This window comes from Salmo trutta, chromosome 2, assembly GCF_901001165.1.
Source record: "Salmo trutta chromosome 2, fSalTru1.1, whole genome shotgun sequence".
Classification (NCBI taxonomy): Eukaryota; Metazoa; Chordata; class Actinopteri; order Salmoniformes; family Salmonidae; genus Salmo; species Salmo trutta.
Genome location: NC_042958.1, coordinates 67,466,729 through 67,477,411, shown reverse-complemented (window position 1 = coordinate 67,477,411; position 10,683 = coordinate 67,466,729). Strand labels below are relative to the sequence as shown.

Below are 10,683 nucleotides of genomic sequence, written 5' to 3'. Positions count from 1 at the left end.
CATGATGGAGAGTGATGGAGTGCTGCATCAGATGACCTGGCCTCCACAATCACCCGACCTCAACCAAATTGAGATGGTTTGGGATGAGTTGGAACGCAGAGTGAAGAAAAAGCAGCCAACAAGTGCTCAGCATATGTGGGAACTCCAAGACTGTTGGAAAAGCATTCAAGGTGAAGCTGGTTGAGAGAATGCCAAGAGTGTGCAAAGCTGTCATCAAAGCAAAGGGTGGCTACTTAGAAGAATCTAAAATCTAAAATCTATTTTATTTGTTTAACACTTTTTTGGTTACTACATGATTCCTTATGTGTTATTTCATAGTTTTGATGTCTTCACTATTATTCTACAATGTAGAAAATAGTAAAAATTTGGAAAAACCTTTGAATGAGTAGGTGTGTCCAAACTTTTGACTGGTACTGTACTTCTATGCTAAATGATAAATGTTCTGTGACGTTGCGCCCTCCTGAATAAGCCCCAGATTATGGGTGTTTTGAACGCAGGCTTCTCTCACTCTCTCTCTCCCCCTTCTCTCTGTCTCTTTATTCCTGTTTCCCTGAAGTAAAATATTCTCCATCAGGTTTGAGTGGGGGGCTGATTGTGGCTGTACTAATACTGCTTTTTACACAGGGAAGAAAGGGAGAAAGAGGGAAAATAAAGAGCACGAGAGAGCGTGACCCTTACCTCATCGATACCTTCTAATACCCATCAATGTTAGCCTGACTTCAGATCTGCTTGAGCCAGCTCCTCTGAATATCTTGAAAGCATATACAGATCTGGGACCAGCTACATTGACGTATCTTTCTCTGTCAAATGCTGAGAGCATGGTATACATCATTTATCCAGAGCGACTTGAAGTACAGTGAGTACATACATTCTTTAGTACGTGTATGTGTTCCCTGCGAGAATTTAACACATGACCATGCCGTTGCCTGAGCCACACAGAATTACTAATAATGTGTTGTCTGATGGGTTTGTGGTTGCTGGGACTCGGGGTCTCACATTGACATCGTGCATCATGTTCCCAGACCATGGCCAGGATTCAAACCGATTAGGTAGATCCGCGTTATAGCGAATTGACATTTGAAAGTCCTTTCCGATTGAGCCGACATACAGTATGCAGCATTTACCGTGAATGCGGTGGATCCCGGCTGCAACCTAGCAAACCAAACCTGTTTATTTAGGTTGGCCAACATCAACAAGGCGTTAGAAAACAGAAGTACTAAGAGATAGAGAGCGAGAAAGAGAGAGAGAGAGAGATACTGATACATTGCCGGCCAGTGGAGGCTCTACCTAGCTAGGTTTGCTCTTTTGGGATTTAATACCGGGTTTCAATGAAAGTGTTAGTTGAAAAGTACCTTAGCAGAAAGCACAACACAAATAAAACTGTATCCTTGACAAAAGGTGATAGACTAATACTGGACAAGGGAAATCTGACAGTGTAGGCCTACTCCCAGAGTGAAACTGTTTGGAAAATCCTAAAGCGAGGGGACATCGGCAACAGACACTATACGTGACATAAATATAGGCCTACTCTATATTCATCTAATAAATAGCACAAAACAAATAAAACTTGATCGTTCGTCGCTATGGCTTCAAAGAGGGTCCTCCAGACCAAGTTGGAGCATGCAGTCGACAGTCTTCAGAGAGCCAACGGGAGAGAGGGGCAACAATTTTGTGGCTGAAACGCCACGGCCATCTCTGGTTCTCCAGTGTGTAGCACCGTAGCCAGTAAGCGGTTTTGCATGTTGGACTTGGTGGCACGCTGCTCTGCTCTCATTGGCTGCATAGAAATGTTTTAGGTCCTGTCCAAAATCAACCCTTAACTTCTGTGCACTTGTGAAGATCTGAAAGGATTTGATGGGTTTCAGCGATAGGGTGAACATTCCACTTAGCCTATTAGAAGTTAAAGTTGAGCTCCAACCATATTGCTCACATACAGTACCTATCTAATCATTTTATACAGTATAAAATGATATACAGTACTGTACACAAGTGCCAAGGCTGTTTCTGGACAGGGCCTCAGAGTAGCTCCACTTAGGTCCTTATTTTTCATCTAGAATGGCTGGGCTAGATCGTTTGCTCTACTAAAATGTAAATGTATGCCAATTTTATCAAGGCTAGTCCAAGCTTGGCTTGTCCAGCCTAGGTCAATTTGATCCAGGCTTGTCCAAACTCGGCTAGTACGGCGAGAAGATGATGGGCGTATGAGTGGCCCTCAGGGGCCCCGGGGCGGGCCTGAAGAGCGCGGGGCTGAGCAGGGGGGTCTGGATGAGGGGTGTATGGCCGGGCCCCGGGGGGCCCCGCAGGGTCAGGGGATTGGAGGCCATGGTGCAAAGGGTGGCCGGGTTCATGTGGCTGGCCAGGAAACCTGCCGACAGGGCCTTGGACAGCTGCTTCTGCAGGGCCAGTTTGGTCTGGAAGAGAGGAACCATAGGGTTTTTAGTATGAGTCTGCGACAGCTATTCAACAAACTTACATGCAGGTCAAGTTCATTAGAGCACGCAACGAAAAACGGTTTGAAACTATTTGCAATGGAAAACAAAAATGTGCATTTCTTATTGGGCAAGTCATAGTGGTCCCAGCCAGTTTCCGTCTGTGTTCCTCCATTTGGTGCTTAATGTACACAACCCAGGGTCAAATACCTCTTTGAGGTGTGCTTGATTTAGCATGGAGTTTGCACTTTTGGGACTATTATATTGGTTCAATTGTACCGGCAAACAAGTGTACATCAAGCTCGGCACAGGTATTTGAAAGTATTAGACATACACTACCTGACCAACAGTATGTGGACACCTGCTCGTCGAACATCTCATTCCAACATCATGGGCATTACTATAACAGCCTCCACTCTTCTGGGAAGGCTTTCTACTAGATGTTGGAACATTGCTGCGGGGACTTGCTTCCATTCAGTCACAAGAGCATTAGTGAGGTCGGGCACTGATGTTGGGCGATTAGGCCTAGCTCGCAGTCGGCATCCAATTAATTTCAAAGGTGTTCAATGGGGTTGAGGTCAGGGTTCTGTGCAGGCCAGTCAAGTTCTTCCAAACCGATCTCAACAAACCATTTCAGTATGGACTTTACTTTGTGCATGGGGGCACTGTCATATTGAAATAGGAAATGTCCTTCCCCAAACTGTTGCCACAAAGTTGGAAGCACAGAATCGTCTAGAATCTCATATGCTGTAACGTTACTATTTCCCTTCACTGGAAATAAGGGGCCTAGCCCGAAACATGAAAAACAGCCCCAGACCCTTATTGCTCCTCCACCAAACTTTACAGTTGGCACTATGCATTGGGGCAGGTAGCGTTCTCCTGGCATTCACCAAACCCAGATTCGTCCGTCGGACTGCCAGATGGTGAAGCGTGATTCATCGCTCCAGAGAACGCATTTCCACTGCTCCAGAATCCAATGGCGGCGAGCTTTACACCACTCCAGCCGATGCTTGGCATTGTGCATGGTGATCTTAGACTTGTGTGCTGCTGCTCAGCCATAGAAACCCATTTCATGAAGCTCCCTGACGAACAGTTCTTGTGCTGACGTTCCTTCCAGAGGCAGTTTGGAACTCGGTAGTGAGTGTTGCAACCGAGGACAGACCATTCTTACGCGTCATGCGCTTCAGCACTCGGCAGTCCTGTTCTATGAGCTTGTGTGGCCTAACGTTTCCACTTCACAATAACAGAACTTACTGTTGACCGAAGCAGCTCTAGCAGGGCAGACAAATGTGATGATCTGACTTGTCGGAAAGGTGGCATCCTATCACGGTGCCACGTTGAAAGTCACTAAGCTCTTCAGTAAGGTCATTCTACTGCCATTGTTTGTCTATGGAGATTGCGTGGCTGACGCTGGTCTGGTATTCAATCAATTCCTGATAGTGGATTTTCCATAACTCCCTCCATCCAGGACATACAGCTGTGCAAATTCAACTTCTCAAAGTAATATTTGTAAAACCCACTATCTGCAATTGATTGAATACCGGCCACCTCAAGCTCTGTGGTACCAGCTGTGATGGAAACAGGAAGTTTCGGTACAATTTTATAAATGTCGACAGATAATTTGTTCGTTCGACATGGTGGGATCTTTTTTTGTTGGTCAAATTATTTACGCGAGAAAAAGAAGTGGAAATGCCTTCATCTCCAGAAATTTAAATAATAACCTTCATATCGAAGTAAACTTGGAGTCATGCGATGATATGGTGTGTGGTCTTCCCGCTACGACTCAGGAAACGATGCAGTTTATTAGGCTACAGATGAAATACGTTATAATGAACTTCACAGGGTGGTGAAAGTGCAAGGTGATCTTGATGCTCCTTTCCAATAAATATCGAGGGTCTTATTCTGGTGACATGATGATCGATGCTTGATCCAGAAAGTAAACTGTTGTGTGCATTACCTCATCACGCACTGATTGTTGGTGGAAGCCAGTTTGGTGGAAACACACCACTGGTGGGAATATTTTCTTTATCCATATTTTAGAATATTCCCATAAAAATCTGTCGCCAATTGGATGGAAACCTAGCTATTGTTCGGCCAGAAAGTATTTTCACCTGGTGTCCCATGTCAGAATCAGTCTAACAATGCTATCTCTCTTCAAGCCCATACAATTGTATCCAAAAAGTTATACTCTAGATCAGGCCTGTATGCATTCAGCTAACCACAACATTAACGTCAGAGTGAGGGTGAATGAAACATGAAAGTGAATATCCATCACCATCAATTGGTGTGAAGCCAGTGTGGATTGCTGGCAACCTCACGAGCTGGCCTTAAATATCCCAGACAAGATTGTGACCATGGCCTGAGACACTGCCTCTACCCAGCAGCTGGCCAAACACAAATCCTGTGCGGCCCTCTGTCTTTGTCTGTGTGTCTGTGTGTCTGTGTGTGTGTGTGTGTGTGTGTGTGTGTGTGTGTGTGTGTGTGTGTGTGTGTGTGTGTGTGTGTGTGTGTGTGTGTGTTTGTCTGCGAGCATGTACTTGTGTGTGTGTTGTGGTTATGTGACAATGTTTGTGTGTGTGCGAGGCTATGTTTACATGAGTGAGTGAGAGACCTTTTTGTGCCTGCCAGTATATTTGGCCTCACCAACTTGAAGCAGTTATTTTTGTAGTGAGTAAACTGTGAAAGAACATGACCATGCCTATTCCCAAACATGGCCCTTTCTCAGCTATCCGACATAGCAGCAGCACGCTATAGTGCTCAGTTCATTTACCCCATAGATAGACAATGGGACAGAGACAGTTTGGGAATGTGAATAAATGTGTGTTTGCCTTTTATGTGACCAGAGCCACCTAAGACAGTAGCCTAATTCAAATTCAGGTTCTTACTCTTCCTAAGCGGGTAAAATGTGGCCCCTGACGTCTTACTGACGTTATTTTCTGTCTTTAAACTGGTTTTCTGGGTTAGAAGACCGGATATAACTCAAATAAAACCAACTGGTCTCTGTTACATGCAGGTTAAGACATCTGATGTCATGGACGTCATAGTTTGGTTATCTGGTAAAACATCCAGACAATGAGATAAAGACATCTGTCTCTGGTTGCTAAAAAGACATTCACAAAACGTCCTCATATAGGCCTTCACCTGAGGGCTGTAAGTGCTGAGGTGGCAGTGGCTGGCCAGTTTCCCTATGGCCGAGGTCACCCCCCCAAACGGGAAACCACTCCATCTCACGCTCTGCAGAGAGGACACAAGAACGGGGGAAAGGGGGCGACAAAATAAGAACGCTGGCTGTGTGGGAATGAATGGGCAGGACAGGAGGGGTAGTTGGTGTGTGTGTGTGTGTGTGTGTGTGTGTGTGTGTGTGTTGGACGGACACTTACTGCTAAAACAGGGTTTGGCTGGCTCTTAGTATAAGGGCTGAACTTCGGTTTCTGGGGCTTTCCTGACAACCGGTCTTTGTGTCTTCTGCTGCTCATGTGCTGAGTGACAAAAGCAAAGCATGTTAGGTTTTATACTGAGTGAAACATCCCTTAAAAACTAAATTCTGGGATTAATTCGAAATACAATCGAAAATCCCATTTGTTTTGGTCTACAGCTGAGGGATGGGGCTAGGGAAATGTAACCCCTCTCAAATTCATAGGCAGCTCCAAATGCAAGGACTGAGTGCATGGCATATATATTTTGAGGCTGTACTACACACACTCAGAAACACACAGAAACACACACACCTGTTTGAGCTGCGTCTCCGAGTTGACGGACACCTCGCACATCTCGCAGTGGAACGGTTGGCTAGCCAGGGCCACGCCCACCCTGGCCTTGCTGCTGATTGCCTGCTTGCTCCTGCATGTCGGCCTAGGCAATGACATTACCTTGCCTCGGCGTCGTGCCTGAGCACCCGTCTGGCCCTCCAGCATCTGCTTGTGTTTGGAGCCTAGAACAGCACAGACACATCACAGACACGACCACATAGATATTGATTCATTTATCAGTTAAAAATTGTATTTAATCAGAATCATAGGTCAGCATTTAAATAGTATCTACTTATCACTCAATAGCAAATACTGTGCAAGTAGCCATATAGACATATTGCAGTGCATACCGCTATAATGGGCTTCTAGCTGGGATGAGGAGTTGACTGTGATTTTGCACATGGGACAGTGGAGGTGCTGCTTGGTGGGGGGGCTCTTTTTGCCCTGCCTGGTCTCCTCTTCCCCTCCTGGTGCCCCTGGGGACTCCCCCTGGCCCTCCAGTGACGGGTTGGAGTCTGGGGTCGGGCTGGGGCCCTCCATAGGGCTACCGTCTGATGTGAGCTCCGAGAGCTGGTAGGCAGCAGGGGAGACCTGGGGTGAGAGGAGGGCCAAGGCGTCCAGTGAAGAGGTCTCCGAGACAGGCATAGGGGTGGGGGAGACCCCCTGGAGGGTGTCATCCAGCTTCGGTCTGGTGGGGGGCTGGGGAGACGAGAACAGGCCTGGGGAGAGAGAGAGACGTTGCTGTATGAGAGTTATCGTACATGTGGTATTCACATACAAACAGGGATTGTGGTTAAATTGTCTTCCGACAGGTGGCTTCAGTCTTACACAGCATTAGTCCCTCACCTGACTAGTCTCTATCTGACGTAAGACAATGGGGTTAGGGTTACATGGGGGGAGAAAGGCCAGCACTCACTTGGCAACTATATCAGGCAGCGTAAGACAGTGGATTCAGGTGAGAGCTGGATTCAATTAAAAACACTGGCAGATGTAGATTCTGTTTACTGAGAGCATTGCTCAACACTGGTATTTTTTATTTAACCTTTATTTAACTAGGCAAGTCAGTTAAGAACAAATTCTTATTTACAATGACATACCCCGGCCAAACCCTAACCTGGACGACGCTGTGCCAATTGTGCACCGCCCTATGGTACTCCCAATCACGGCCGGTTGTGATACAGCCTGGAATCAAACCAGGGTCTGTAGTGACGCCTCTAGCACTGAGATGCAGTGCCTTAGACCACTGCACCACTAGGGAGCCCTGGTAGCCTGTTTAGCCTCTCTCTACAGTACCTGTCTCTCTAGATACATACATAGATATAATTGATTTGATAATTTAAAATGATCATTTAAAATAAGTGTGTCTCTACATCTCTCTGTTTGTTGTCCTCTGAATATTTCATTTCAATATACTTTATTGAACTAAACTTCAGTTAGTGCTAAATACGGCTGCTAGAATCCTGACTAGAACCAAAAAATTTGATCATATTACTCCAGTGCTAGCTTCCCTACACTGGCTTCCTGTTAAGGCAAGGGCTGATTTCAAGGTTTTACTGCTAACCTACAAAGCATTACATGGGCTTGCTCCTACCTATCTTTCCGATTTGGTCCTGCCGTACATACCTACACGTACGCTACGGTCACAAGACGCAGGCCTCCTAATTGTCCCTAGAATTTCTAAGCAAACGGCTGGAGGTAGGGCTTTCTCCTATAGAGCTCCATTTTTATGGAATGGTCTGCCTACCCATGTGAGAGACGCAGACTCAGTCTCAACCTTTAAGTCTTTACTGAAGACTTATCTCTTCAGTAGGTCCTATGATTAAGTATAGTCTGGCCCAGGAGTGTGAAGGTGAACGGAAAGGCTGGAGCAACGAACCGCCCTTGCTGTCTCTGCCTTGTCGGTTCCCCTCTTCCCACTGGGATTCTCTGCCTCTAACCCTTTTACAGGGGCTGAGTCACTGACTTACTGGTGTTCTTCCATGCCGTCCATGGGAGGGGTGCGTCACTTGAGTAGGTTGAGCCACTGACGTGGTCTTCCTGTCTGGGTTGGCGCCCCCCCCTTGGGTTGTGCCGTGGCGGACATCTTTGTGGGCTATACTCGGCCTTGTCTTCGGACGGTAAGTTGGTGGTTGTAGATATCCCTCTAGTGGTGTGGGGGCTGTGCTTTGGCAAAGTGGGTGGGGTTATATCCTGCCTGTTTGGCCCTGTCCGGGGGTATCATCGGATGGGGCCACAGTGTCTTCTGATCCCTCCTGTCTCAGCCTCCAGTATTTATGCTGCAGTAGTTTATGTGTCGGGGGGCTAGGGTCAGTCTGTTACATCTGGAGTATTCTCTTGTCTTATCCGGTGTCCTGTGTGAATGTAAATATGCTCTCTCTAATTCTCTCTTTCTTTCTTTCTTTCTTTCTCTCGGAGGACCTGAGCCCTAGGACTACCTGGCATGATGACTCCTTGCTGTCCCCAGTCCACCTGGCCATGCTGCTGCTCCAGTTTCAACTGTTCTGCCTGCGGCTACGGAACCCTGACCTGTTCACCGGACGTGCTTGTTGCACCCTCGACAATTACTATGATTATTATTATTTGACCATGCTGGTCATTTACGAACATTTTAACATCTTGACCATGTTCTGTTATAATATCCACCCGGCACAGCCAGAAGAGGACTGGCCACCCCTCATAGCCTGGTTCCTCTCTAGGTTTCTTCCTAGGTTTTTGGCCTTTCTCAGGAGTTTTTCCTAGGGAGTTTTCCCAGCCACCGTGCTTCTTTCACATGCATTGCTTGCTGTTTGAGGTTTTAGGCTGGGTTTCTGTACAGCACTTTGAGATTTCAGCTGATGTACGAAGGGCTATATAAATAAATTTGATTTGATTTGATTGACATGGAAAGTACAACACTTACAGTGCCTTCAGAAAGTATTCATTCCCCTTGACTTATTCCACATTTTGTTGTGTTACAGCCTGAACTAAAAATGTATTTAAAAAATCAATAAATTCTCAGCCATCTACACATAATACCCCATAATGATAAAGTGAAAACATGTTTATAGAAATGTTTTAAATATCTAATTTGCATAAGTATTCACACCTCTGAATCAATACTTTGTAGAAGCACCTTTGGTAGTGATTACAGCTGTGGCTCTTTCAGGGTCAGTAAGAGCTTTCCACACCTGGATTGTGCAACATTTGCATTATTATTATTTTAAAAAATTTTTCAAGCTCTGGCAAATTGGTTCTTGATCATTGCTAGACAACCATTTACAGGTCATGCCATAGATTTTCAAGTAGATTTGCAGTACCAGTCAAACGTTTGGACAGACCTACTCATTCAAGGATTTTCTTAAATTGTACTATTTTGTACATTGTAGAATAATAGTGAAGACATCAAAACTATGAAATAACACATACGGAATCATGCAGTAATTAAAAAAGTGTTAAACAAAAACTTGTAGGGTCTGTCTCTATGGGGCCGAGGTGGTTTCAATGCACCTACTCCTGTGATTCTGGGACTTTCGGAATGTCGTCATTTTCGCGACGTTAAAAATGAATTGAAGATATTGCAAATGGACGAGGCTGTTTCTCGGCCTGAGAACCTTCTAGAGCCACATATCTCATAACTCAAGCTCTAGAACAGTTTAATAAAGTTTCAGAGGTCTAGGTCTGATGGTTCTTTGATGGTTCGAACGCTGGTAACTATTGCAGGCTCTGTGTGTCTGTAAACCCCACACTGTGTCACTCCATCTTGGCTGTGCGTGTGTGAGAGAACACAACATTACAGAAAATCACAGAAATCCCGTAGAGCTCCTAAACCTGCTTTAACGGATTCGCCTTAACACGCATCAACTGGATCTATAAATAAAAAAAAACACACATTTGTTTTAGCATTATGAAATGGACCTTGTATGATTTATCGTAAAATCTGATAGATAAATGTCTGGTTCTATTTTTTCTTACAGCATAGGTTTATGTACTTTGACGTGAAGCGGTCAAATTAGAGCTGTATTACCATTTTCAACCATTAATCCCACAAAATGTGCATTAACTCAAAGAGCATTGTGGCCTCGACGCCATCTTGTTTCTGGGCTAAAAGTACATTTGGCCACCCCTGTGCTCACCAAGTTTTGTCTTTGAAGTCTGTTCCGTTTACGAGAAACAGCCATGTACATTTGGTTATGAAATGTCAATTTGCCATATACAGTCAGTCGCCATCTGGTGGAATTTTCCAGAACAGCAGAAAAACGTTTTAAAAGAAATGTATTTCTCGGAAACCGATTGTCCTGGAAACTTCTTTTTTTTACTTCCCGAAAGACAAGGCCTTGGGGGGCGACCTGAGGCCCCCTAGTATGTTACCGTCCATTTGCCCTATGAAAATCCTCATCAATCATAAGGGAGCTGTCACATGCATCCCTTATGTATTGTCCAGCTGAAAGTTGAATTAATCTCCCAGTGTCAGGTGGAAAGCAGACTGAACCAGGTTTTCCTCTAGGATTTTGCATGTGCTTAGCTTC

General features: G+C 45.3%; 1 protein-coding gene across 2 annotated transcripts in view; it reads right to left on the bottom strand.

The window, feature by feature from the left end:
* Nucleotides 1-383: 383 nt before the first annotated feature.
* The window catches only part of LOC115161268 (zinc finger protein 385C), a 144,893-nt gene continuing 134,593 nt past the window's right edge, over nucleotides 384-10,683 (bottom strand). For both annotated transcript variants that reach the window (XM_029712108.1, XM_029712116.1), the window contains 5 exons: nucleotides 6,529-6,897; nucleotides 6,158-6,360; nucleotides 5,810-5,908; nucleotides 5,571-5,663; nucleotides 384-2,411 (listed from right to left, as the gene is read on the bottom strand). In XM_029712108.1, coding sequence (XP_029567968.1) covers nucleotides 2,175-2,411; nucleotides 5,571-5,663; nucleotides 5,810-5,908; nucleotides 6,158-6,360; nucleotides 6,529-6,897 — 1,001 coding nt within the window. In that variant the 3' untranslated portion in view covers nucleotides 384-2,174. The remainder of the gene's footprint in view (nucleotides 2,412-5,570; nucleotides 5,664-5,809; nucleotides 5,909-6,157; nucleotides 6,361-6,528; nucleotides 6,898-10,683) is intronic.